Source organism: Eleutherodactylus coqui, chromosome 9, assembly GCF_035609145.1.
Source record: "Eleutherodactylus coqui strain aEleCoq1 chromosome 9, aEleCoq1.hap1, whole genome shotgun sequence".
Classification (NCBI taxonomy): Eukaryota; Metazoa; Chordata; class Amphibia; order Anura; family Eleutherodactylidae; genus Eleutherodactylus; species Eleutherodactylus coqui.
Genome location: NC_089845.1, coordinates 113,867,172 through 113,895,030, shown reverse-complemented (window position 1 = coordinate 113,895,030; position 27,859 = coordinate 113,867,172). Strand labels below are relative to the sequence as shown.

The following is a 27,859-nucleotide window of genomic DNA, read 5'->3' as shown; positions in this document are numbered from 1 at the left end:
TGGAAGAAAAAATATAAACTAGTATTTTATTTTAGAATACCATATACATACACACAATTGCTAGATATGGATTCCCATGCAATGCCCAACAGGTGAAAATTCTAAATTAAAAAAACAGTAGAAAAAATGCCATGGTGGCTTCAAGACGATGTAACCTCAATTAACAGTTTGGTCATCAATGGAAGATTGAAAAAAAAAATATTTAAAAAATTCTTTGCTGGTATTCAAATAGTTATATCTCAACAACAGGAGGTGTAACACAGACCTCTTCATTTTCAAGAGAGAACACAGTATAAATAAGTATTAAATTCCCTCCCCCTATGTATAAAAATGCATATTTTTGGTTTCCAGCCAAGAGGACGGTAGTGGCTCAAAAATCTCTCACTATGGACTTGGTTATATAGTCTTCTAGTAGTTCAAGTTTGCGGAGTGGCAGTTTTGGCAGTGTGACATTCAGATACAAGTACAGCTCCAAGAATATGAGCTTACAAGCTGCATTACATAGCAGGATACCATACACTATAGAAAGGTTTACACGGGCTAACCGCGCCAATGCGATGGTGCCAACTGCCAAAGCCACAGAACACCAGAAGATGCTAGAAACCACTATGAACCCGATGAGTAATTTGTAACCAAATCCATCAGAATGAACGTATCTATCTTAATGACACCGTAATCATTTGAAATGCAAGACATTCTTGAAAGACCAACAGATACAGAACTATCTACACAAGCCGTTGCGCCGAGATCTGCGCTCCCCACACTACTGAAGATGGGCCTCAAAAAAAAAAAAAAAATGAAATCATTTGTGGGGTGGAAGGGAATAAGAAAGAAAGGAAGTGGTCAGACATTCAATTATTGTACCGACGCTGGCAAGGCTGGTGAACAATGACCCTGCTGTGCTTGACCTGGTGTGAATGGCATCCTCGAATGCGATTTTGGCGTCTAAGGCTTTTCCGGTTAAGAAGAGTTTTTTCCACTTTCTGCTTTGACAACTTTGAGAATGGTATTATCTTTGTCAGGTTTGGAAGGGTTGTGCGAGTAGCAAGAGTTGCAATATAACAATGTATATGCTGAGCTACACTGGTGTGACCTGGATCCAACCTGAAAAACATTGGAAGAAAGCAACCAAATAAAGTGTAAAGTTATGGCAAGAACCAACCAAAAACTTCAAATAAGTTCTAACATCAATACAATTAGACACCATTATATAGGGCGATTTAAAAAAGTCAGGGCAACATAGAATATCTTCAGAACAAAGAGATACAAGTAGGATCCATTAAGTCTTGTAAGATGTGAGATGCAGCCTCCAAGGGTCAGACTTTTTTTTTCCAGTGTAACCCACAGTTGCTCAATAGGACTGAGATCTGGGGAATTTGAAGGCCAAATCAACAACTTAAATGCTCATGTTTCTCAAGAGTGCAGCCAGACTACATTCTTCCATTACTCCATGGTTCAGTTCATATGCCCAATTTAGTCGATATTGGCCGTGTATGGAGCAGTCTCAGCTTCCGAACCTCCTCCATATTATCCCCACGCACCTAGGACGTAGATACGTGCCATGGAGTGGCAAGGGGTAGAAGGGTTTCTGCCCCACAACTATTAATGACCTAGCATAGGATAGCTCGTCAATAGCAGATTATAAGGGATCCACCACTTGGACTGCTGGCTAGAAGGCTCAAAACTATTGTCCATTTTTCAGTGGCCTGTAATGGTAGTACAGTCGTCTTCCAGTGAAGTGACTAAGAGAAAGCTGCACTACCATAGAAGGAGACTGCAGAACAGACTCGTTTTGAGCCTTCTGACTGGCCCGTAGCTCTTACACAACACCTGACCAGTGAAGTCCTTTTGATCGGCTATTGATGAGCCATCCTGAGGACAGCTCAATAGTTGTAGTTCAAATAAACCCATAACTATTGAATTTTTTTATTTTTTTTTTTAATCAATAATTTTTATTTGGTTTTGTGAAGCAAGAGCATATACACATCATTACATATGCAGGTAGTAGTTAACATCATTACAGAATTTTCATTAACATCACTACAGAATTTTCATAATGTGACAATAATGATTTCAAGCTTAGTATTTCATGTAGCAATGTATGTTTTAAATGCGGTAACTGCTCTTTGAAATTAAGCGATAGGAAAAAAGGATCAACAAAACAGTTTTCAACATCTCAGAACTTATTTTTCAGTTCGAATTGCTGCCAACTGTTCCAGGTGGTATTAAATTTAGATAAACAGTTGTTGAAATTTGCGTATATCTTTTCGTAGCAGTAGTGGTCTGAAACTGCGTCCAAGAGGTCTCCAATTGAGGGCGGGTGAGTCCGCCTCCATTTTTTTGCTATAATATTTTTTGCGGTTAGAAGTGACATATCCATCCTCTCTTTTTTGGAATTATTTGGCAGTCAATGAGAAGAAGTGCTAGTTGGGGTGAACACTCCAGACGTATGCCAGTTATGGATTGGATGGTGTTGAATACCTCCCTCCAATAGTTGTGGATTTGGGGACATTCCCAAAACAAGTGATATATAGTGCCCACTTGGCTGCAATCTCTCCAGCATAAGTTAGAATGAGCTGGGAAAAAAGTTGCCAATTTTGAAGGTGTGTAATACCAATTGGTTAAAACTTTGTAATGGGTTTGGAGAATGTTGGCCGATAGAGTAGCTTTATTGGCCCATTCAAAGGCTTTCAGCCGCAACGGGAGTGAAAAGCTTTTTTTTTATTGTGTGCTCCCAATTCAGTAGGTGAATCTTCTTTGACTTATTGGTATTTTGGATGAGTGTGCTATAAAAAAAAAACTTTGATCTGGGAGGCTTGGGAGTTTTTACATCTAGTGACTGTCTTCCAATCCTTTTGGAAAGGAAAAATTATAAAGATCAGCGTGTTTGAGAAAGGAGAGAATTTTTATATAAGAAAAAGCTTCTGAATCAGGTATACTAAATTTGTTTTGGATTGTCTGAAAAGGGAGGGGTCCACCTTTATTCAATATGTCAGAGATAAGTTTTACTCCTCTCTTCAACCACCTGTTTAGATTTAGGTCTCGAATAAAATAGGAGAGGACTTCAAATGGAAGATCAGCTGGAGGACCTCTGGAGTCAGCCCCGAATCCCAGTGCTAGTTGATTCCAATAGTGGAGAGTGTTTACCATCAGTAAGGAGATATCTTGAAAATGAAACAATGGGGAGATCTTTGGAGTCAGGGCTCCAATGATGGAGGCCTTGATTAGGGAGCCTAGATGTCTGTCCCCATTTCTGTTCTTCTCAATATAGCACCAAGGTGAGGATGGCTGGGGTTTTAGCCAGGCTCCAGATTGGCTTAATAGACAGGCTTTGTAGTAGGTCTGGAGGTTGGGCACGCCGAGACCCCCCTGTTTATGTTGGTATAGTATTGATGCCGCTAATCTCGGTTTCTTATCACACCAAATAAAGCTAAAGTAGTTTCTGGAATTTTTGGATCACGGACGGAGGAATTGGATATGATAGTGTGCGAAAAAGATAAAGGATTTTCGGGAGTAGTAACATTTTATAGAGTGCCATTCTACCGAACCAAGATGGTTCTTTTTTACCCAGCTCCTCCATCTCCAACTGAAGGGAAGTATATAGGGGATCAAAATTTGCGGAAATTGTTTCAGGTAGGTTTTGGTACCCAAGTATGGTATCTCTGTTCTCCACTGGAAGGGGAACTCCCTCTGTATATCTGATTTTAAGTCAGGCTCAATATTGATTCCCAGTATCTGGGATTTGTCAGAGTTTAGTTTATACAAAGTATTTTTCAGTTCGAATTGCTGCCAACTGTTCCAGGTGGTATTAAATTTAGATAAACAGTTGTTGAAATTTGCGTATATCTTTTCGTAGCAGTAGTGGTCTGAAATTGTTTCAGGTAGGTTTTGGTACCCAAGTATGGTATCTCTGTTCTCCACTGGAAGGGGAACTCCCTCTGTATATCTGATTTTAAGTCAGGCTCAATATTGATTCCCAGTATCTGGGATTTGTCAGAGTTTAGTTTATACAAAGAGGCGTTACTGAATTGGGTGATACATTTGTTTGCACCCCTTAGGGAGTTCAGAGGGTCTGTCATGGTGACAATAATGTCATCGGCGAAAAGACCAATTTTATGTCGTCTTAAGCCCATTGATACGCCTCTAATCTCTGGAGATGTTCTAATCAATTTTGCGAGGGGCTCTATTGTCATGACAAATAACAATGGGGATAAAGGACATCCCTGTCGGGTACCGTTCGATATGTAAAAGGAGGAGGACAGCACTCCGTCAACCAGAACCTTTGCTGAAGGTTTTGTATAGAGAGCTTGAACCGCACGTAGGAAGCCCTCACCCACCCCAAACCTCTGGAGCACCTCAAATGCGAAGCCCCAGTGCACTCTATCGAACGCCTTCTCCGCGTCCAGGGAAAGGAGGAGAGAAGGCGCCCGATTCGAGGCAATCCGCTCCAGCAGATTTTGTATTTTGCGTGTGCCATCCGTGGCACTTCTTCCTTTCGTAAAGCCCACTTGGTCATTGTGTATGACCATGGGCAGAACCTTCAGAAGCCTACAGGCCAATATTTTTGCATATATTTTTAAGTCAGAGTTCAGGAGGGAAATAGGCCTGAAATTTGCTGGTGTTGTAGGGGGCTTGCCTGGCTTAGGGATAGTGACAATAGTGGCCTGGAGTATTTCCTCATGTATGGAGCCCTGGTTCATCACATCATTAAATAACAAATTTAGGTGGGGGGATAACAGTTGAGCAAATTTTTTATAATACTCGTTTGAAAGACCGTCAGGTCCAGGGGATTTGTGGTTTTTTAAATCTTGTATGGCCTTGTGGACTTCCGCGTTGGAAATTGGTTTATTTAATGTCACTGAGTGTTCAGCGTGGGGAGAGCCAATCCATCCAGGAAATTTTTTATTAATTCTGGAGTTGGCTGAAAAATGTCAGGACTATCTTTAAGGTTGTAGAGGTTTTTGTAATAGTCCTTAAATTGCTCGGCTATCTGCTGGGGGTGGGAAATTTTTACCCGGGGGGCGCTGTTATTAATGATGAATGGAATTTTGGCTTTGATTTGCTTTTTTTTGACAAGATTAGCCATCAATTTTGAAGGCTTGTCCATGTAGGAATAGAAGTTTGCCTTGGAGTACATCAACCCCCTATTGTAATTTTCTAGTAGTGTTCTTTTCAATTCTCTTCTCAAGGAGGATAGCTCCATTAGAAGATTGTTTTGTGCAGATTTTTGGTGGAGCGACTCCAGCTTCTTTATTTTATCTAATAGGAGGTCTATCTTTTCTCGTTTGCTTTTATTTTGTTGTATTTTGAGTTTTATTAATACACCTCTTATAACTGCTTTGTGAGCGTTCCATAATGTGGCATTTCTTATGTCAGCGGTGGCGTTAAAGGAAAAGTATTCCTCCAAGGCTTTGTTGATAGCTTTTTGATTCTCAGGGATATTGTACAAGTTAGTGTCGTTGCGCCAAATTTTTGATAGAGTACATGGGGCGCCCACATTCAAATCCATATATATCGGCGTATGGTCCGACCATGTGGACACTCCAATCGTGGAATCAGTGATTGAAGTGAGGGTCTTTCTATCCACCAAGAACATATCTATCCTCGAATATGTTTTGTGCCTTGGAGAGAAAAAAGGTGAATTCCCTTGAAGAGGAGTTGAGACATCTGAACGGGTCATATAAACCCTCTTTATGTAGCCAAGGGTGAAGGACCGACATGCTCCTAGTAGCTGCTGTGGAGTCTATCTCTTTGTCCACTATGATATTGAAGTCTCCACATATTATTAATTTGCCCGTGAGAACTTTTTAAATCTTCTTTATTATTTTATTCAGGAAGGAGATTTGAGATTTATTAGGTGCATAAATGTTTACCAGAGTAATTGGTGAGTTATTCATGGTGGCTTGCAAAATCAGATATCTGCCCTTATCATCTGAGATTTGTTTATTAAGAGAAAAATGAAGACTATTTCTCATGGCAACCAGTACTCCAGCATGTTTTTTGGGGGCATTGGAAAAGAACACGTGTGGGTATTGTTTATTTGAAAATTTAGGGCAAGACTGTTGGGCAAAGTGCGTCTCTTGCAAGCATAAAATGTCAATGTTAGACGTTTTAGCATCTTTCCAGACCATTGAGCGTTTGAATGGGGAGTTTAATCCCCTAACGTTCTGGGAACATAATTTTATATGCATTATAGAGGTAAGTTATGAGCATATCTATTTGTAACACATTAGCAACATAGCAAACATACAGACTTAAAGTAAAAGTACAGGCAGAAACAGTAATAGGCGTGTTAACATTAAAAGTTATACTAGTTGCGCTATTCATATTGCTCAGGAGGGCAAAATTAGGATAATCTATCTTATTGCTAGAAAGCATCAAGGTGAGCCCTCCAAGGAAAAGGCAGTAAACTTGTAAAACTAAACAGATAAAACTTTGGAAAAGAGCAGGTATAAAAACCTGAATCCTGTTGTGGGGGGAAAAGTTCGGCTTGCCGACCATCAGCCCGGTATTGAAGGTCAGCGAGAAGTATATCCAGCATCAAATGAAGGAGAACCTGCGATTAGCTTGCGTTGTTTTCACGGAGGAGTAGTAGGCAGCGCGCGACGACGAGAGGGTATCGGAGGCCTCTGAGGTTTACTTGATTGCGGTTCCTCTGGAAGTGGGATATTCCATTTTGAAAGAACGCGGGCACCATCCTCTGGAGAGTTAAGGGCATGCATTACATTGTCTTTATGAACTATTATTTTAGCCGGAAAGCCCCATTTGTAGGGTATTTTTGCAGCTCTCAGAGATGAGGTGATTAAGGAAAAGGCTTTCCTCGCTTGGATTGTATTCTGTGACAAATCAGTGAAGAGGCTTATGTTTGCAAATGGAGATGGTAGGTTGCCCTGTTTTCTTGAAGCTGTCATCAAGGCTTCTTTTATATGAAAAAAAATGGAATTTGGCGATTACATCCCTTGGAACAGAGTCTGGTAAAAAGTTCGGCTTTAGCAATCTGTGCACTCTATCAATAGTGCAATCCAGTTCTGAGGCGTCTGGGAGGATGCTTTTGATTAACTTGGTAATAAAGCTTTTTAGCTCATGTTGTGGGACACTCTCTGGGATGCCTCTGAACTTGATGTCACATCTCCTGCTCCTATCCTCCAGATCTGTGTTTTTTTTTCATGTCTTCTACTTCCTCCTCCAGGGAGTAGTGTGCATCTATTAATTTGTTGTGGGATGCAGTTACTTCTCCCATTTTGGTTTCAATATGATCAGTCCTCTCTTCTAAATCTTGTACAGAGGAGTTTAGGGAATTTGACAGAGACATAATGTCCTTTTGCAAGGATCCCCTTAAGGCTAGGATCATTTGTTTTATAAAATCTTCCATAGCAGGTATATTAGATGATGGGACACTTGTAATGGGGTCAGGCTCAAGTGTGGCATCTCCCTGTTGTTGGTTGGTATGAGGGGAGAGTCGGGGGCGCTGCTTTTCAGGGCTTGATGAAGGAGTGGAGAGGGCAGACGATGGATGCGAGCCCGTCGGCGCCATTTTATGGCCATGTGGAGTGGCATTAACATTCTCTCCAATGGGGACACTCATCTCATATCTGGATGTGGTCTTTAGTGTCGCCTCTTTTTGCAGCTCTTGGTCAGTGTTTTGGATTCTTATATCGGGTGATCTAGAGGGAGAAATCTCTGTTCCCTCTTTGGAGCTTGCAGATGAGGGGGAACCCCCTTTATTTAACGGTCTTTGTCTCTCTGGGCCGCGAGTGGTGAAAAAGTCTGAGACTTTGTTTAGCGGCGTTTTAGTACCCCTTCTCTTAGGCATTTTCCCACAGTGAACCTCCAAACTGCTTTTGAATGCTTTTGGAGAGGTTAGAATCACTTTTAAGCACTATATAGGCTGGAAGCAGTTAGTGCTTGGTATTATGTGGTTTTCTCCGTCTGTGTACAGGCCACGCCTCCTCTAAGGGAGCTTTCTGTTAAACTCTATTATTGTGGGTGTAAAACAGTGATTGTCTCAGAATACGGCCGGTTTTCAGCTCACACTATGTTTGAGAGGCTGAGTTCACAAGCTCTGATGAAGAGGAGTCACAGCTCTCAGGAGCCCTAACGCTGGCTCTCAGGTTTTGCAGAGCTGTTGTCTCTGTTATCAGCCCGCTGCTTGCTCTGAGCGGCGAGCTATTCTGTGCCCAGCCGCCCAGGGTGAATAGGCAGCTGCTGTGAGCTATCCTGTATCAGGGGGATCGAGGAGCCAGTATGCGTCCTGGAGCTGTCTCCTTCACCTTCTCTCTGCATGCCGTGCTGAGCTGCGGCTGCTGAGGGTTAAGATGGCGCCCGTTCCCGCGCTTCAGCAGGCTTCTTGCAGTACTCACCAGCCGATTCAGCGGAGGTTGCAGTGGAGCCCCGTTTCTTCTTTTTCCTACGGAGAGTGTTCCTAGGGTCGGCAGAGCCCTCCGTTGCCGTTCCGGGCGTTCTCACCTCTCCGGGAAGCGCTGGGTGAAGAAGGTCTTTGTCTCTCTCGGCTTCACTACACGATTTGCAGGTAACACTTTTTACTGCAGGGCTCCTCAGTGTTGAGTTAAACAGAGTTTTCTGTGCTGGAATATGCTTATTTGGTAGCTTAATTACCGGGTGCGAGCAGAGCTCAAGAAACCACGGCTGCTCGGGTCTGCATCTAAGCCACGCCCCCCATAACTATTGAAATTTAAGAAAAATTAAAAACAAGAAATCACCATCACCAAAACAGGAGTTTATGGACACACAGAAGACTCACCTTAAAGAACTTGAGTTGTGGTTTTCTGAGTCACAAGTCCTTGTTGGCTTACTGCAAAGATTGTGCACAGCATAGACAGACATACTGGGGTGTTCAATGAGAAGGTTCTCCATCGGGCTGGTCTCCACCTCAATACTGGCCAATTCTCCAGCAGTAAAACAAGGCGGTGGAGTAACAAACCAACTCTCCTCCAGAGGACACGGATCAAAATGGACATAGTAAGAGTCAATTGTGTCTTCTAACTGTTCAAAGGCACCTGGTGCATAGTTCAAGACAGGATCTTCATTTGCAAAATCAATTTTTTCAAAGGTAGAGGCTTCTTCTGGTGTTCTAGTGCAGTTATTAACTAGAGTGGAAGAGAAACAAGACAAAAAGAGAAAAAGAAATAAAAACACACACAAGGACTCAAATCGAACACATTGATTTATGACCTACTACATGGAGTCTTTACACCAGCATCAGTGGCTTCAGATCTCTGAACTCTAAAGGCCTCTTTCATAAGGGCGAAAATAAGCCATGGCTGCATTAAACAAACACACAGTACATTACCTAACAGGTGCTGTCCGCTCCCTGCACTTCTCCTCCCAAAGCTCCAGTAAAAACTTGTCTGTAGTCTTCAGCCAGCACTTACTGGTGAAGGGGTTCAAAAATCCCACCTCCAGGAAGTGCTGGCTCCGATTGGTTCTCGAGCGCCACCACTCAGCCAATCAGAGCCAGCACTTCCTGGAGGTGGGATTTTGAGCCCCTTAACCAGGATGCACTGGCTAAAGGCTATAGCGCTGCGGAATATGTTGGCGCTATACAAATAAAGTTTATTATTAGACAAGTTTTCACCAGCACTTTGGGAGGAGAAGTGTGGCAGAGCAGACAGCGCCTGTTAGGCAATTTTTTTTTTTAATGTAGCCAGGCCTTATTTTAGGGACAAACAGCAGGACTTCCCACTGTAAAAGATGCATCGCACAAAAAACATGTTTTCGTGCGATGCAACAGAAAAGATAGCTCCATATGGAAACATGGGCTACAAAACATCGCAAATCGCGGCTGTATAGAGCATGCTGAAAACAATCGCTAATGTGAAGGAACCCATGGGCTTCACATAGATGCGATTTGTAGCACTGTCACATCACGAGAAAATTGTGTAATTATGTGAGAGCAGCCCAAGTCACCACCTTTTACCTCTTTCATACATAGTCAGTATTATAGCTCTGGCTCATCTTAAGACGGCACTATTTTGTCAGCATTATATATATAAGCAAGCCAAAACTAGGAGAGAGAGCTCAAAATACAGAAGAAATGTAAGTCTCTCCATTACACTTTTGCTCCGTAGGTTCCTTCTTGGTTTTGGCTTTGAAATGCTAATGCAGAATAATGCAGCCTGGACAGCGCCCAATGACGTTTTGCCCCATGTACAATATCTTGGTGCAAGTTTTTATCTTGTACTTTTCCTCTCAGTTCTTCATTTGTTATCGGTCTGATGAAGGGGCCTCTACGCTCTGAAAGTTTGCAAATATAAATTTTTCTGTTTATCCATTGCTGCTACATATTTGCCACAGCGCCCCCTGGTGGTTTTCTTGTGATTCTCCCTCGGAATGTTACACATTCACTGCTGGTCAGGTCAGGCTATTTCTAGTGTACAAGGGGGTCTGGGTGAGGAGACTAAGCAGCCACCTCCCTCATTATCAAGAGGCAGTGTGAGTGGCTGTCTTATCAGTGTCCTCTACAGGTGTTATTCGCTCCTCCATTTGGTAGTCAGCTACCTGCATGGTGAGAGGAGGATGCATCTATATGCACTCCTCAGTTAGTAAGTAACGGCCATTTTTCTGTGATTGTTTTTAATTTTTAATTTCCCCTTCTGTGATGCAAGCATTTGTGACCACTGCAACTGGACACAGATGGATGTACAGAGAAGGAACCAAAAGAACACTAAGGGGCGCCATTCTGAGTACAGGTGGTCCCCGACTTGCGAACAGGTTCCGTTACAGGAACCTGTTCGCAAGTCCATTTTGTTCGCAAGTCGAACAAATGGTAGTATGGAGCAGGATCGCGGGTGGATCCCGCTGCATACAACGTCGGGTGCCGGCTGTTCTTACAGCGGGCACCCGGCGGCAGCAGTTCCGACGAGCCGCGCCGCTTGTCAGAACTATTAACACTTTAAATACCGCTCTGACAGCGGTATTTAAAGTGTTAACAGTTCTGAGGAGCGGCACGGCTCGTCAGAACTGCTGCCGCCGGGTGCCCGCTGTAAGAAACAGCCAGCACCCGACGTTCAGGGGGCCCGTACAGCGTCCCACGATGAGATCGCGGGACGCTGTGTGGTTGCTAGGCAGCCGGGGACCTCCTGAAAGGCCCCAGGGCTGCCTATGCAGAGTGCCCATCAAGCGTACGGCTTGATAGGCGCTCTGCATAGACAGCCCTAGGGCCTTTCAGAAGGCCCCCGGCTACCTAGCAACCGTGATCTGACTGGACAGGCTTCTATCAGGCTTGATAGAAGCCTGCCCGGTCCCTGCACAGTATGATGTAATGCCATAGCATTACATCATACTGTGCAGGACAGATAGTTCGTATCTTGCGAAATTCTTAAGTCGAATGTTCGCAAGTAGGGCGACTATCTGAATATACCAGCAAAATCTACATATAGTAGCAAAATGTTAAGGCTCTAAAAGTGAAAAATTACTATGTTTTGTGATCCAACAGGGTAAATCAAGATTTATTCAGGAGAGCACGTCTTCAATCCCTTCAACAGCATAAAAAGTGTGAGAAGAGATAATGGTTTGCGCTGTGAGCTTATTACCATAACACTAAATTTACATGCACACGAGCTACAAACTCGCTCGAGTTTTGTGCTTTGTGAGACGCACAAATGCAAACTCCAAAGCGATGCAGCGAGGTTTTAAAAAAAAACAAACAAACAAAAAAAAAACGCAGCAGGTCCTATCTTTTGACGTTCCCTTGCAACGCATTGCCCAGTTTTCAATTGGCACTTTGCCGAAGGCATACGATGCGCATACAGGTGCGATGTGATGTTTCCCATTGAAATCAATGGAAAACACTTACAATCCTCTAATGCTCATGAAACTCGCCCAAGGATTGCAATTTCATAGAAATGAGGAGTTTTTCAATGAAAAATAAAGAAATAAAAACACCACGTACTAAACCTGAAAAATGCCTTACAAGAATAGTTTGGTACGGTGTCAGCCAGTAGAGCAAAGTGTGATTGTTCCCAGAAAGAAAAACCAGGTAATCTTATAGATATGATACCTTTTAATGGCTAACAAAAATACATGATGTTAATGCGAGCTTTCAAACCTACTTAAGAAGAACACTAAGAAGGTTTGAAAGCTCGCAACAACATCATGCATTTTTGTTAGCCATTAAAAAGATAGATTAAATGCCTTACATGTATGGCATTTCACGCGAACCACTTCCTTCCCATGACGAGCAATTCACGGGGCGGCAAAGGCCAAATACAGCATTTCCCAACCTTTAGTCCCCACTATCTCCTTTGTATTGCACAGGTTGTGTCGATATTGTTGGTACCTCAGAAACTGCCACAAGCGTTCCCTCTATAGGATATCCTGAAAGCACGACCTGTCAGGGGTGGGTTGTGAGGATCGGAGTTTGGGAAAGACTGATTTAATCATAAATGAACACTATAGAGGCCATCAGCAGATATAGGGCATTCATAAAACACAAGTTATGATGTAGCAGGACAACAGGATCACTTACCTGTGTGTTCGTGACGCCGCACGATCTCCCATTACACAACACTGCCATTCTTACCTATAAAGTCCACCACGATCCATTCGTCATCCTCTTTCTCACCGAGTTCCGGATCTTCAGTTAGGACACTGCTGACGTCTCCTACAAACATGCTGTTGAGCTTACGGAACATTGCAAGAAAAATCGCAGGCGGTTGTCCTGCCAGTCCTTCACAGGGCACAGCGATGGCTCAGGGTTAGCAAGGTGGCACAGGCAGTGATAAAGTGCATATATATGGTCCCAGCCCAAAAGGTACACAGGAAACTTCTCAAAGTTGAACAGCTGGAAGAGAAAAAGGACAAAAGCTTAAGATGACGGAATCTTCAAAACAGCGTAAATTCACTACAAATCGTCCCCACAATCACTATTCACCATCCATGGCAGCTTTATGTCCAGACAAAGGAGAACGTGACATACATTAATACAGGGCGGCCATGGAAAAGTAGCGCAGCACCACACATTCACAAAATCTGCCTTTGTTGCCCATAGCAACCAATCACAGCACAGCTTTCGTTTCTTATACTGCTAAAGTAAAATGATTGCTGTGTTGTGACTGGTTGCTATGGCAACTAAGGCAGATTTCCTTTAAGACTGCTTTCATGAGAGTGTGGTGCCAGGGTAAATGCCCGTAGTCCAACCTGTATTACTGTCACAAATTAGTTATGTGTGTAGATAAATAATGTTTATTTACCCTTCCATGGGTGCGGCCATATTGGTGACACTCTTTCCCTAATTTATTCGCTTTCACGTAAGTGTATTTTTTTTTTTAATCGGTATTACAGTAGCTTGTAGACTAACACGGTGCTAATGTAAATCTATGAATCTACTGGATTCACATGGGTGGATTATTCACAGTTGCGTTTGCAGAATATGCCACTTTTGTGCATTTTCAGTGAAAAATACAGCAATTAATTATAGTCTATGAAGAGTGCTTGAAAGGCAGAAACAAGATCCTCCCAGCCGTATTACGGACATGCTACAATAGGGACTTGCAAAACCAGCGTTCGGTGTGCAGCGTTCACAGACGTATTTGCGTACACGGCACGCAGCGAATACAACCCATTGATTTCAGTGGGTTTGGTCACATGCTCAATTTTCCCCATAGAAGTCAATGGCGGAGGGGGGTGCGCAAATGCACGCGCAATGCAGAAGGAAATGCGTGAGCGCCGCATAATTCTGCTGGAAAAAGAACACCTTAAACTCAGAATAATTAACCATTTAAGGGGGGGGTGGGGGAATTTTTTTTTTTTTTTTTTAAAGTGCGGTTTTTTCTGCGCAAACGAACATGCCTTGCAGGCGCAAAATGTATTTTTAAAATAAATCACGCACTCGTGTGGAGGGGGTCGCTTAGGTCCTTTTTTTAAAATATAAATTCACACACACACACGTTGATAATTGCCTACCTAACCACCAACGCCCGCCTCACACAAACAGGTTGGACTTCCGCATTCTGTATGCAGATGGACCAGACTGCTCACCCGCGGACATGCCCAGTATAGATTTTATTTTTAATTTCCTCTCCCCCTCTTGCACCGTCAGTAGGCAACGATGTGAAATCTGCGAGCTTTTAATTGCGGAAGGGTCGCGGGTCTGCCAGCTTCCATTGACTTCAATGGAAGCAGTCCACACAGAATCCGCGTAAAAATAGAAAATGCTGCGATTTTTTTTCTGCAAGTGGAAACTGCAATAGCTGTCTGATCGCGTGAGCGGACATGCGAATGTTCTATTTTTGTTAATGGAATGCGGAATACCACGGGTGAGGATCACGGATTCTGCAATCCAAATCCGGTCGTGTGAGCCCGGCCTTAAAGGGGTTGTCCCGCGCCGAAACGGGTTTTTTTTTTTACCCCCCCCCCCCCCCCCCCCGTTCGGCGCGAGACAACCCCGATGCAGGGGTTAAAAAAAACACACCGGGTAGTACTTACCCGAATCCCGGCGGTCCGGCGTCTTCATACTCACCTGCTGAAGATGGCCGCCGGGATCCTCTCTCTCTGTGGACCGCAGGGCTTCTGTGCGGTCCATTGCCGATTCCAGCCTCCTGATTGGCTGGAATCGGCACGTGACGGGGCGGAGCTACACGGAGCCGGCATTCTGCACGAGCGGCCCCATTGAAGACAGCAGAAGACCCGGACTGCGCAAGCGCGTCTAATTTGGCCATTAGACGGCGAAAATTAGACGGCAACCATGGAGACGAGGACGCCAGCAACGGAGCAGGTAAGTGAAAAACTTTTGATAACTTCTGTATGGCTCATAATTAATGCACAATGTACATTACAAAGTGCATTAATATGGCCATACAGAAGTGTATAGACCCACTTGCTGCCGCGGGACAACCCCTTTAAATAAGTGAGAGGATGTATACAGTGATGCTATGCTAACTCATCTAGGCTTCAAGCAGGACTTTAGAGCCGCCATGAAGGGTCCCTTTACACGGGATGACCTATCAGGTATAGATGCCCGACAGGTCGTGTCAGAGATAGTCGTTCTTGTGCTTTTACACAGGTATGATCATCGCTCTGTGAACGGACGCAGAGAGGACCAGGAATCATTCCAGCCCACCCACAGTAAACAGACCACTTACACCGATCGATACATTCAGTTTTCATGCTTGCAGTAACTAAACTAACAAATTCTTGTTTGCCGTTCAGTTGTTGCGCACATTTAGACCAACCTATAATGGTTCAGACTCTTGCTGGATTGTGAGGACCTGAACGATTTACCTGCCCAAACTCAACCCCTCCCCCCACCCTAACCACAACGACCCGATACTCCTCAATCTGTGTCTACACATAAAGCAAAATTACAGAAAATATCAGTTTATTGGATCTGCTCTAGTGGCCAGAGTGAAAACTGCAATATTTCAAGTTGTTTTTTCTATGTGGATAATCATAAAGAAGAAATAATCAACATGTTTTGTAACGTTTTTAAGGCCGCCTGCAGACGAGCGGGTCGGATCCGGCAGCGAGAATTCTCGCCGCGGGAACCGACCCGAGAGCCTGCAGGGACGAGCGCGTACTCACCCGCGCCTGGCGGCCCCAGCTCTTTCATAGGACATGCCGCGGTTTGTTTGCCGCGTGAGATTTCGCGCGGCCGTCTGCATAGGAGTGCGTATTGTAATGCACTCCTATGCAAACTTTCAGTGGCGGAAATCCCGCGGGAAATCCCGCGGTGGGATTTCCGCCCGTGTGCAGGCGGCCTTCTAAGAGTTGCAGGAATATTTCTTGAATTGCTATTATGAATATAGAGAAACTGCAATTAAAGCATCAAAGCCACAAGTGGCATGTTGCAGCATGGACTGAAAACCTTGTTTTCAGCCTCATTATGTGAATGTAATTTCTTAAACCCCCTCTCACTACAATCATCTGTTTTTTTACAATCCCGACCAGACACACACACAAATTCTTCGGGTTTAAACACCATCATGTAAAAGAAAACAACATTCCAATATATTTATGGTTTCAGGTTCTCACCCCTTCCCAGATCTCCTATTGTTGGCAGTAATTGAACACAGTCTTGTTTACAGTCAGAGGTCGAACCCTCCACTCCTCACCAGTGCCAGGCTAATATATATCTATCAAGCTCAGCACATCAATACAGTACCAGAACCAAACCCATGACAAATAAGGCACAAACCCACTCCGAAGGCCCACCCACACAAGCGTTTCTAAAACATGGTGCTTTACCATGTGTTCAACAGTTTTTAACGCACCCCATCATTACAACAAGTGATGAGGTGCGTTAAAAATTGCTGAAACAAAATAGAACAAACTGCATCTGAAGCGAGAGGTTTTTTTTACAGCGTTTTTAATGGTCGTTTCAAAGACTGTTAAAAGCTCATGTGAGCGGCCTTAGGCTTCCTTCACATGTGTGGTGTAATCTACATTCTGAGCTTCTGTCGCAGATCCGGCTCAAAATACTGGAAGAAAAATGTAACCCCCCCTCCCCCACAATGTGAAAGCAGCTTAATATAGATACAGTAGCAGAACCAGGCTTTTACCATAAATACAGCACCAGAACCAAGCAACTGTGTTGCAGAGACAACAATGGGCTGACACGGTGCCTTGCAACGTAGGAGGAGGATTCATTTGGCTCCGGAAGATGCTACCACATGGTAGACGAAGATAGTCTGGCCTGACGAACCTAAGAGGGTGGAGTTGCCCCCAGCCTACATCTGCTTACTGCCCCTCACCCTACCACCCCCCTTAGAAATTGGTTTCCGGCACCCTGTGCCACCTCATAGGTTGCATATAGCTAAAGCTAGCCATGCTTCTCACAGTAGAGGGTTTGCTACAATAGTATGCTGCTAGATACTTTATAACAAACTAGCAGTTAAATGGGTTGTCCCATGAGTTAAACTTACTCCCTGCATAAAGTATAAGGCCGGTCTCACATGGCTGGATACGAATAGCAGATTCCACGAGCGGGGGGAAAAAAAACAAAAAAACAAAACAAAACGCAGCATGCTCTATTTTACTGCGGAATCCATGCGGACAGCCTCCATTGATGTCAATAGAAGCGTGCCAGCCACAGCCCATATGCAATTAACATTGCGTATGGGCTGCGGGCACTCGCGTTATCGCTAGATGACAGCGCAAAAAAAAAAAAAACACCCCCGGAACTGCGTAGGACCGCCTGCGAACCTCCGTGATCATCCACAATACAGTAAAGTGTCGTACACAGGGGCACTGGCCGGGCTCACAGATGGAATCCGCTGCGGGTCTCCTGAATGCATAATCTAGCCTGCTCTTGTGAGCCCGGCCTTAGAGAGAAGGGATTAGTGAGTATCCATCTGCTGGAACCTTCACGGATCACTAAAAAGAAGCTGCCGTGTCTTCCTGTATGGAACATGCGCACTGCGGCTACAGTCATCCAAAGAACGCCAAGGGGAAGCCAAGTACAGACTATTGAACTTACAAAGGACCGGCTAGCATTTCCTCATGTGTAAGAAGTAATTGGGGGTGTTCACATATAGTTATTGCACTTGGTGTGGGATATATGCTTAGACCAGCCATAGGGCCTCATTGCACAAAACAAATTATCATTTTTGGATAATATTCGGCTATGCTAATCCATGCAGTATGCTTGACCTATAGGAACGCATTGTAGGAGAAACATTCTGTTGGGAGATTCTTATGACGTCTACATTCGCCTAAAGTTTAACCCTTTGCAATCCAGTTTTGGATTCAGGGTTTCCTAGGGGGCTCTCTCTTTCTGCCATTATACAATGGCGCCATCTGCTGGCTAGAGCCAGTACTGCAGTATGGGACAAACTGGAGAGGCCCCCACCCCCCAACAACAGAGCGGACGGTAATATACAGTAAGGGAGATTCTTATGACGTCTACATTCGTCTAAAGTTTAACCCTTTGCAATCCAGTTTTGGATTCAGGGTTTCCTAGGGGTCTCTCTCTTTCTGCCATTATACAATGACACAATCTGCTGGCTAGAGCCAGTACTGCAGTATGGGACAAACTGGAGAGGCCCCCACCCCCCAACAACAGAGCGGACGGTAACATACAGTAAGAATACCCTGCCAGACGTCTTCCGACATTGAAGCTGTGTACAGCCTTCAGACAGTGGATTGGAAAGGGTTAAATATGATGCGAGCAGAGCCTTCGCTCTGGGTTGTTCCAAAAACATCTCCATTCACCAACAGTAAGAAGACCTTGGTGAGGATTTGGGTACATTAAAAGGCAGAACTAATTTTACAACAATTAAGCTGCATTTACATAAAGCCAGTCTATTCCGAAGCAGAATCTGGAGTAAAATAGGGCAGTTCCGAAAGACAATGGTACAAAATACACTACATCTAAACGGATTAGAGACCGCCAAAGTCCTCAAGTGACCCAAAACGTGTGGATCAAGCACAAAAACAAGTTTAAAGGGGGAGCCAGTAGCCGGAGGCAGCGATAATAACGGTCTACAGCCAGTAGTTGTTATGCATGACAGATCATCACACTGAGGGTGTATTCACATAGGGGAGCGCTATATTGGCCCAAGAAACGCAGACCCACCGCGGGCTTGGAAATCTGCAGTTTTGATGCGTTTAAGGAAAAATAAATAAATAAAAATCGGAGCATGCGCTACTCTGCTGTGCACAGCCTCCATTGAAGTCCACGGAGGCTGTCCGACCAGTAGCCCATCCCATTGCCTAGTGACGGTGCAGGAAATATGAATATTTAGGGGAAAAAAAAAAAATCAATACTGCGCATGACTGACAGCGAGCTTACGCAGTACAGAGCAGGTATGGGGGTGGGGGTTTCGCAAGATTCCACACGTGGACTCCGGATCGTTTGCGTGCAGCCCGGCCACAGGCTTTAAAAAAAATAAAATAATCACAGGTTTGCAAGCGCTATATTGGCCCGAGTTTCTTAGACTGATATCTCTGTTGCCCGTGGAAGTGCGGCCTGAGGATATACACAAGAGAACGTCTGTGGGAGAGGAGAGAACACAGCACTTGTTCAATGGTTGTCCTCACAAGAGAAGGCCTGCACCTTTAAGAACACCGTGTTCCCTCCACTACAAAAACAGAAAGTTAAAACCTGCAGTTAAACAATTACTCAGTGGAAGGATTAAATTAGTCGTGGAGATCGCCCCTCCCCTGATCACCTCCATCCGCTAACAGAACAGTCTGAAACTGCTTTTATCAAGCAAAGTGTGATCCGGGTCTAATTATTAAGAACTATGGGTGCTACATTGCCTTAAAGGGGTTGTCCCGCGCCAAAACGGGGTTTGTTTGTTTTTTCAACCCCCCCCCCCCCCCCCCCGTTCGGCGCAAGACAACCCCGATGCAGGGACTTAAAAAAAAAAAACCCGCACAGCGCTTACCTGAATCCCCGCACTTCGGTGAAGATGGCCGCCAGGATCTTCTCCCTCGGTGGACCGCAGGGCTTCTGTGCGGTCCATTGCCGATTCCAGCCTCCTGATTGGCTGGAATCGGCACGTGACGGGGCGGAGCTACACGGAGCCGGCATCCTGCACGAGCGGCCCCATTGAGAAAAGAAGAAGACCCGGACTGCGCAAGCGCGGCTAATTTGGCCATTAGACGCCGAAAATTAGTCGGCTCCATGGAAACGAGGACGCTAGCAACGGAGCAGGTAAGTGAAAAACTTCTGATAACTTCTGTATGGCTCATAATTAATGCACAATGTACATTACAAAGTGCATTAATATGGCCATACAGAAGTGTATAGACCCACTTGCTGCCGCGGGACAACCCCTTTAAGGGTGCAGGACCCCGTACAATGGAATTCTAAGGACACTCAGCTTGAAGTGAACGGGACAACCCTGTAGAACGGCCACTAGAAAAATTCCATATCAAGTATCGCCACGCGCAGAAATTCAAGCACTTCCACACCCTGGCATGCCATCACCAATGGTAGTCTGAGGAATGTTCGGCTGGAAGCTCTCTACACAATTGCTGACTAATGATGTCCCAGATGTGCCTCCTCCCCCAAACACCAATATCCATGGAATAGTACCAGTGTGGTGTTGCCTATATGGTCTCCAAACCAATCTTTGGCTATGACTACGACAAAAGTGAGACTCATCGCTGGAGGACAGACCTCCGCTCGAGCCTCCATTGCCATCCTGCTCGGCACCATGGTGGAGAGCGGCGGCATGAGGTCAATGGAACACCTGTCAGACGTCTCCCTCAACCCAATGTTGTAGAAGTACCTTCTGGTGGTTTGTGTAGACACTGTACAGAACAGTTCACTATGCGCCATCCTTCTAATCGGACAATCCGTCCGTGCAGCGTTTCGCCTTTGTGTGCCTCTTGAGAGTCGTATTTTTTGCATGTTTAATACAACTTATTGATTTCAAGGGGATAATTCACAGGTGCAAAAGTCTGCTCATGATACACGATGGCCCGATCTTTGTGTGTATTTATCAATGGGCGTTCGTAAATACACAAACTTGCGTATTTACTGCATTTATGTGCACAAAAATCAACGTATTCTTTTGTATGCGCAAATGTGGTGCATTAGAGCACAGGAACAAAAAAAAAAAACAAAAAAAAACACACCAGTGCGGACGAAAAACGTGAGCATAAGATTTTTTGGTGGTGCAACTACATGGCATATTTGCCCAATCGAAATGCGCTTATGTCTGTGTGAACGAGCGCTAGAAGAAAGGGCCAATTCACATCAGCATTGGGGAGTTCCGTATTCCTGCTCTGTTCATTGAACACAAAGACGGCAACTACTGGCCAAACGGTTCTATCTTATGACAGAACCAAAACGGTGCCAAATGGATCCCCATTGACTATAATGGGATTTGTTCAGATTCCAGATAGCAGTCTGGCATTTTGCTGGAGATTTACAGAATGAAGCAGCACATCCGGCCATTTACTAGCAGAAATCAGACTGATGTGAATGAGCCCCAACTCAGATGATGTTTAAGACATTCCCGCTAAACCCCGTGTCTACAGGGGCGAGCAAGGACAGCGCCACCCGGGAGGTGGGCATTTATTCGCTGAAACCATGCCATAAAACACTCCTATTGAGTTATATTAGGATTGTGGCTGCAGGCGGGTATAAATAGCATCTTATAAACAGGTTAAAAATAACCAGCCACAAGGTTTAAAAAAAGACCACCAACAAAAACATAATACAGGAAGAGAAACAGTGATAGAAAAAAAACCATCGCAATCAGAGAAGTTGGAAAAGTCTAAGACCCGTGCGGGGGCAATAAGCTCTAGCTGCCCATAGGGATGCATTAGCATCCGTAGGGCAACTTAATGCATGCGGATCGGATCTTTTTTTTCCCCTGCATGCAAGCCGCACACACAGGAAGAAGAAAAAATAAAAATCGCGACATGCGCTATTTTCCTGCAGATCCCACAGGGATGGCCTCCATTGAAGTCAATGGAAGCCGCCCCTGCCGCGGTACACCCGCCGCTGTCACTGTGGAGGTGCAACGGATCCGCAGAAATGCAGGGGATTCAAAAACAAAAAGATGAGCACTGCGCATGCACATCAGCCAGCGCTCCCGGACGCATACGCCGTGCTGAAGAAAGAAGATCCGACTGACTCAGAGGAGATCTGCGCTGGACCGGAGAGATGAGACCCAGTCTTTTCCTCTCTGTGTCCGCGGGCACACACGGATACCACTGTGGAATCTATGCGTGCAAGTGGACATAAGGCCTTAGGCCGGGCTCACACTTCAATGGAGGCCGTCCGCGCGGAGTCTGCAGCGAAATACAGCATGCTGCAATTTTTCCTCCGCTCACGGAAATTGCTATTCGTTTCCACGCATGTGAAGAAAGAAGCGTTTTTTGCATACCTTCAACACATGCCATTTGCTGCGGATCCTCTGTGCGGATGCTGGCCGCGGATTCTGCAATGCACATCTGCCCATATGCAGCCAGCCTAAGGCCGGGCTCACACAGGCGGATTTGTATTGCGGATTCCGCTTCTCACCCGCTAGTATTAAATATACACCTATTTGACATCTTATGTGCCACTAGAATAAGCTCAGTGAACAGCACTATTGACACACCACAATATATGACATTTATCTGCAACACTGGTTTTAATACGGTTATTCGGACACTGGCACAATTTACGGTTGAGCAAATGCACACTTTGTGACTTTCCTAAAGGCCAAGTACACCTTTACACTGGCTTTTAAATCTAGACGTTTTTGGAAATAAAGAAAACTATTTGTAATTGGTTTTCATTAAAAATTTATGATTGATTTCTAGGTTTGCATTGTTTTTCAAGGCACTGCAGACTGGAACACTGAAGTCTTAGAAAATGGTGTCAGAGTAAATTGACAGCTCCTTCCCCATTAGATCAGGAGAACAGACAGCAGAGCAGACAAAACTACTATTACAGAGGGCTTATGACAGTGCCAGGGAGTAGGGGAGGAAATTAGGTGCTCAAAGCAGAAATGAGGGTGGGGGTGGGTGGGAAAAGGGGACCAGCAGCTATTCAGAGGATGAGAAAAGGATAGATAGCCGTGTAGTATAGAGTGGGCGTGGTTATGCTACACCACCTCAGAAACAGGGAAGGGGAGCTGAGCATGTCTGCTTTGGTGAGAGAGGCCAGGCAAACAGTAATGGAAACACCCCTAAAGCCAGAAACCTAAGCCTTATGCAGTTCTGCTCACATTAGCAGGCTGGGTTTGCGTAATCTGCTCGCGGAAAGTAGAACGCAGCATGTTCTATTTTACCATGGATATCAGCAACAGATCCCATTGAGCTCTATGGTCACGGATATACCCACAGCTTATACATAATAATATTGCGCATGGGCTGCGGGTAACCGCGTCATTGCTACGCAATGGTGCGGGAAATAAAAGCACACAAAAAAAAATCTGTAGTGCGTATGACCGCCTGTGTGCATACGCGGTGTACTCCGTACATTACACAGCCATATGGAGGGTTACCGGCAGGGCTCACCGATGGAATCCGCTGTGGATAACATGAACCTTTTTAGGAGATCCAGTGGAGAGTTCCATATGGACCACATCTGTGCCTGCAAGTCTGTAGCTGCGCTCCTGCAGATTACTGTGTATACAGAGAGACCTGTCAATCAGCAGCACCAGTAAAAGTTACAACACAGCTGTTGACCGGATACATTAACAAAAAAAAAAAAAGGTATGTGTATCAGAATATGGCAACAAAATGCTATATTTTTCAATTTGGCCTCACAGACACCAGTTGTGTACAGACGATGTTTTCATGCGAAAGCCAGACTCAACTGATGTCACTTTAATGTACTTTAGGCTCTAGTCTGGCATCCATAACCAACCAGAGAAATGTTGTGTGCATGTGCCAGATGCCTTGAATTACTATGGAATCAGTTCTAGTATCGGTTACCCTCCAGAGTTTCATTACAAAACACTGGAGCAGTTTAAAAAAAAAAAAAAAAGGGGTTGGATGGCAGGATATTGGAGAACCCAACTATAAAGGTTCAATTGTTATCCTGGCCATTGAGGACCCATCCTCACGATCAGTCATCAGTAGTTGGTTAGTGGGGTCTGCTACTCAGCTGTATGGACCCGCTGTCATTGCAGAGACAGCTTCGTCTGTGGTGCAGTGGCCAGGGTTGATATTGCAGGAGTGGCTCCCATCAATGGCAAGAAAAATAAAATAAAATAAAAATAACACAGAAGGATGTTGAGGATGAAAAAAGTAAAACAAAAAAAATGGCCGTGTCCTTAACAGGTTACAGGAAGAAGAGCAGCCTGTAGACGAGGAATCTACGTCAGACAGAATACAAACATTTGTCAGCGACAATAACAACCTGCTTAATTTGTCTGCTGTCGCCAAGAAGACGCTGTTCGTGTCCCGCTCTAAGTGCGTGCAGTGAAGTGGACAACCAGCAAGTGTTACACGTAATATGAAAGATAAAAAAAAAAAATTACAATCACAATAGAAGAACGAGGTAAAATATCACTTTTATTCCCAATATCTATAAACAGGTCTTGGAATTTTGACCCACGACTATTTTAGGTAACTTATGGTCTACTTGCTTGAATCTATTAATGGGGTATTCCAGTTACTGCAGGTTTTTCAAGTTCTCACCCATCCATCGGTAATTGGATAAGCCCCGTTCTCCTCCCTGCAGCCCCCCGCAGTGAGGAGGAGATTGCATGGAGCAGCAGTCAGGCTTCGTTCATTTTCAATAGGATTGTCAGAGATGGCCGAGTACAACGCGCTTGGCCATTTCTATCAGCCCTGCTGAAATGAATGGAATGGTGGCTGGCAGTATTGCTCATCGTGATAGGCCGAGCGATAAGTATCAGTTTATTTAATAAATTTTTTACTAAAAGGGATGATCCGATTTTTAGCAAAAAAAAAAAACCAAAAACCTGCAGTAGGGCTGGCTGCACACGACCGGGTCGGATCCTGCAGCGAAATCAGACTCCGACTCCATGCCTGGCGGTGACCCCTGCATACCTGTCTACTGTCTTATCTGTACCGTGGATGTGCTAGCCAGTGCACATGCACAGTACAGATTATGCCACGCCGTTGCTAGGTGATGACATGGATTCCACGGGCCGTCTGCAGTGTCAGGACCATGGATCAGACGGCTTCCATTGACTTCAATGAAAGCAGTTTGCGCGGAAGCCGTGCTGCAATAGAACATGCTGCAATTTTCCCTTTGTGAGTGGCAAAAAAAAAAAAGAAATTGCAACTGGTTAGAACTGTTGCCTTGCAGCACTGGGGTCATCGGTTCAAGTCTGACAAAAATCATCATGCACATGGAGTTCGTATGTTTGCATGGGTTTCCTCCCTATATAGTAGGGCCATCTTACAGGGTCTTTGCCTTCTGTCTAGCTGTTCTGTTGTGGGAGCAGCAAAACAGGAAGAAAATGTATGTTTTCCTGCCTGTAGAAATGCACTGAAACTAAAGACTTTCAGTTTCAATTCTTTTCTCAAATTTCCATCTCTATTCTGCTTTTTTTTTTTTTAGCATTTCTGGCCCTAATAGTAAGTGTGCCCCTTGTAGTGACCCTGACACTAATTGGGCCCCCTATTTGTGCCCTCCCTATCCTGACCCTCTAGCAGGCAGCAGCAAGGATTTCCATCACCTTGGCGCTCCAGCTCCCAGTGACTGTCCACCGCTGAAATTAGAGCTTTAACCCCTGACCTCTGCCCCCTACCCCCACACATCTGCGTCCTGCATGCACCACAGACATCCAGGATGGGTGAGGGGGGCAGCTCCAAGGCTGCTTCTACACAGGAGTTAGTAAAAACACTGTTTTTAATGCGCCTCATCATTGGAATGGGTGATGTGATAAGAAGAAAAAGATAGAGCAAACAGCGTTCAAAACACCACAGTGCTACAAACGTCCCGCTCATCTGAAATGCCCCATTGAAATCAATAGAGCGTTTCACAGCGTTTTTAACGGGCGTTTCAGGGCTAAATAGTGTAAATAATGCCTGTATGAGAGCGGCCTAATGTGTATTTCAATGTCCCATACATTGAAATGGCTAATTAGCTTCACATATTCTATTTCCCTGCACAAATATGCAGGAAAACACGCAGCGTGTTCTAGTTTTTGTTGCATGCCAGAATTATGCACACAATATACGCACTTGTGAACAAAGCCTTTGAAATGAATAGGTTCTATCCACTGCATATTGCGCACAAGTACGGTTGTGAGAGTCTGGCCTAACAATTACGTTTTTTCAAAACAGGGTCCATCGAAAAACTGTTATTGTGAACTCAGCACAATCCTGTTTCTTCTGCTCCAAAAGCAGAGACACTGAAAGCCCTACTGCAGATGTGAACCGGCCCTAACTTACGGTTTAGTTCAGTGCTTCTGCCAGAAACAAAGCCCAAGGGCCCTTTTACACGGGACAGTTGTCAGGCACAGGGGTGCCCGACAGTCAATCGCTCCTGTGCTTTCATACAAGAGCGTTTATCGCTCAGCGAATGAAGGCGGAGTGTGACGGAGATCGCTCCACCTGCCTCCATTCACAGTAAAAAGGCAGCCATTTGTGGATGAATGACTGCCTGTTTAGCTTGGGCCCACACGGACATCCTATCGCAGATCAGTCGTGGAATAACAGCCTCCAAGCTGGCTTTGAAGCGGTTTTTATCACGATCTCCCATGCGGAATTCACCCACCTTATTGAGAGCGAGTGGATTCCTCAGCAGAGACCGCCATGAAATTGACATGCAATGTAAACGAATTCACACCGCAAGTCAAATTTCTGCACGGGTTCTGTGCAGATTATTTCTGCAGTTTGTGGAAGTCTCGCCCACATGGCTGGCTAATCCGGGATTAGCCGCGGCGAAATTCCGGGCGGAATTTTTGCGGCAAATCCTCCTTGTGTGAACCCAGCCTAAATGCTGCAGAATTTCTGCACAGAAAATCCATTGCAATACCGCCGTGTGTGGACCCCCCCCCTTACACAGACCGGCTGTCATTCAGTTTACACCCCTGCAGAAACCGAATGCCAAAACGATAAGTAAATTATTGTTAGGCCAGGCTCATACAGGCGTATTGTCATTGCACGCGCAATTTTCCAGCATGAGACACTCGATGCCAATAACCCATTGATTTGGAATAGACCACCAATCCATGTTTTTTTTTTGTTCGTGAAAAAAAAAAAAAAAATTTGTATTAAAGCAGTTTTCCAGTGGAATATTACAGATGACCCATCCTCGGGATAGGTCATCAATAGTTGATGGGCTAGGGTCCGTTGCTCAGGCCCCCAACCGATAAGCTGTACGGGCGCAAACTGTCAGCGCTGCAACAACACACAGGTCAAACCGGAAGCCTCCGCGCCGACCGCCCATGTAGTGGCCGGGTCGGCTTATTGAAATCAATGGGAGCCATGCCTGCAGTTACCAGCGCCGGCCACTACACGGAGGTCGGTGCGAAGGCTTCCACTCCGACCTCTGTGTTATTGCGGCGCTGACAGCTTGTACCCACACAGCTGATCGGTAGGGGTCCCGAGCGATGGATCCCAGACCGATCAACTATCGATGACAGGTCATCAATAATATTTTCATGGAAAACCCCTTTAAAAAAAAACAAAAAAAACCCAAAAAACAGCATGCGCTATTTTGGCACTCATACACGCCAAGACAGTGTATTCAGATTGGCGCACGCAGCAAGTACACATGAGATGCGCACAGGGTTGTGTGAGCCCGACCTTCCTTGTTCAGTCACTACAAGCATTTACGCTGAATAAACATGGATTCCTGGACCGTTTTTCGCCTGGCGTAAGGAAGCCGTCATCCCGGCGCCTATCTAGCTTCTACCACTTTATTGCATTCCCCCAGCAAAATCAGGTGCAAAAAGGGTTATAAAAAGCAAGCGGGAGCCTTGAACCTGGTGATAGCACACAGGTGGGTTCCATTGTGGTAGGCGGGGCTTAGGCGTAGACGTCACTGCTGAGAACACATGACATCACCCGTTGGAGGGCGCACCATAGGCAGGGAGTAGTAGTGTGGGCGGAGTCCGTTTATAAACCACTCAATACCACAACGTCATGAGTGTCACACAAAGGAAAGGGGCAGCTACTAGTGGAAAACAACAGCGCAGCGCCGGAGCCGCAACGGTCTCTGCTGCACGGACGTTCCAAACGCTAACGTTCCATAACGCTGCGCGGCCAACATTCTGTCCCCACAGTCCAACAGCCGAGGGAAAAGTTTCCACTCACACAGCCGCTCCCAACGGGACAAGTGTGGTGACCGCCGTCCTACTCACTCGTCCGCTGCTTCCCGCGTCGTTACTGAGGTAGTTCTAGGCACTGGTCAGCGCTCCGCAGCGGCTCCAGGTGTGCGAGGACAAGACGCGGCGTTCTACGACTCTTTCCCGTTTGCTTCTCGCCTTCCAACTGAAGCTTTTGTTGTTGTACAACTCAGTTTGCA

The 27,859-nt window shown here is 45.2% G+C and overlaps 1 protein-coding gene across 2 annotated transcripts; it reads right to left on the bottom strand.

Annotated features, from left to right (window-relative positions):
* Nucleotides 1-27,859, bottom strand: TP53INP1 (tumor protein p53 inducible nuclear protein 1). 2 transcript variants are annotated; one of them, XM_066578349.1, is made up of 4 exons: nt 27,649-27,859; nt 12,542-12,802; nt 8,762-9,107; nt 1-1,104 (listed from the first exon to the last, which is right to left on the bottom strand). In XM_066578349.1, the coding sequence occupies exons 2-4, from the start codon at nt 12,651-12,653 to the stop codon at nt 852-854; spliced, it is 711 nt and encodes a 236-aa protein (XP_066434446.1). In that variant the 5' UTR covers nt 12,654-12,802; nt 27,649-27,859; the 3' UTR covers nt 1-851. The 2 variants fall into 2 exon arrangements, with proteins under 2 accessions (XP_066434446.1, XP_066434445.1); XM_066578348.1 differs by having other exon boundaries at nt 27,696-27,859.

Coding starts and splice junctions, on each gene's coding strand:
- TP53INP1 (XM_066578349.1), bottom strand. CDS start 12,653: ATGTTCCGTAAGCTCAACAGCATGTTTGTAGGAGACGTCAGCAGTGTC. Junction 9,108..12,541: donor GATCGTGGTGGACTTTATAG/GTAAGAATGGCA, acceptor CTTCCACTCTAG/TTAATAACTGCACTAGAACA. Junction 1,105..8,761: donor CACAACTCAAGTTCTTTAAG/GTGAGTCTTCTG, acceptor AATGTTTTTCAG/GTTGGATCCAGGTCACACCA.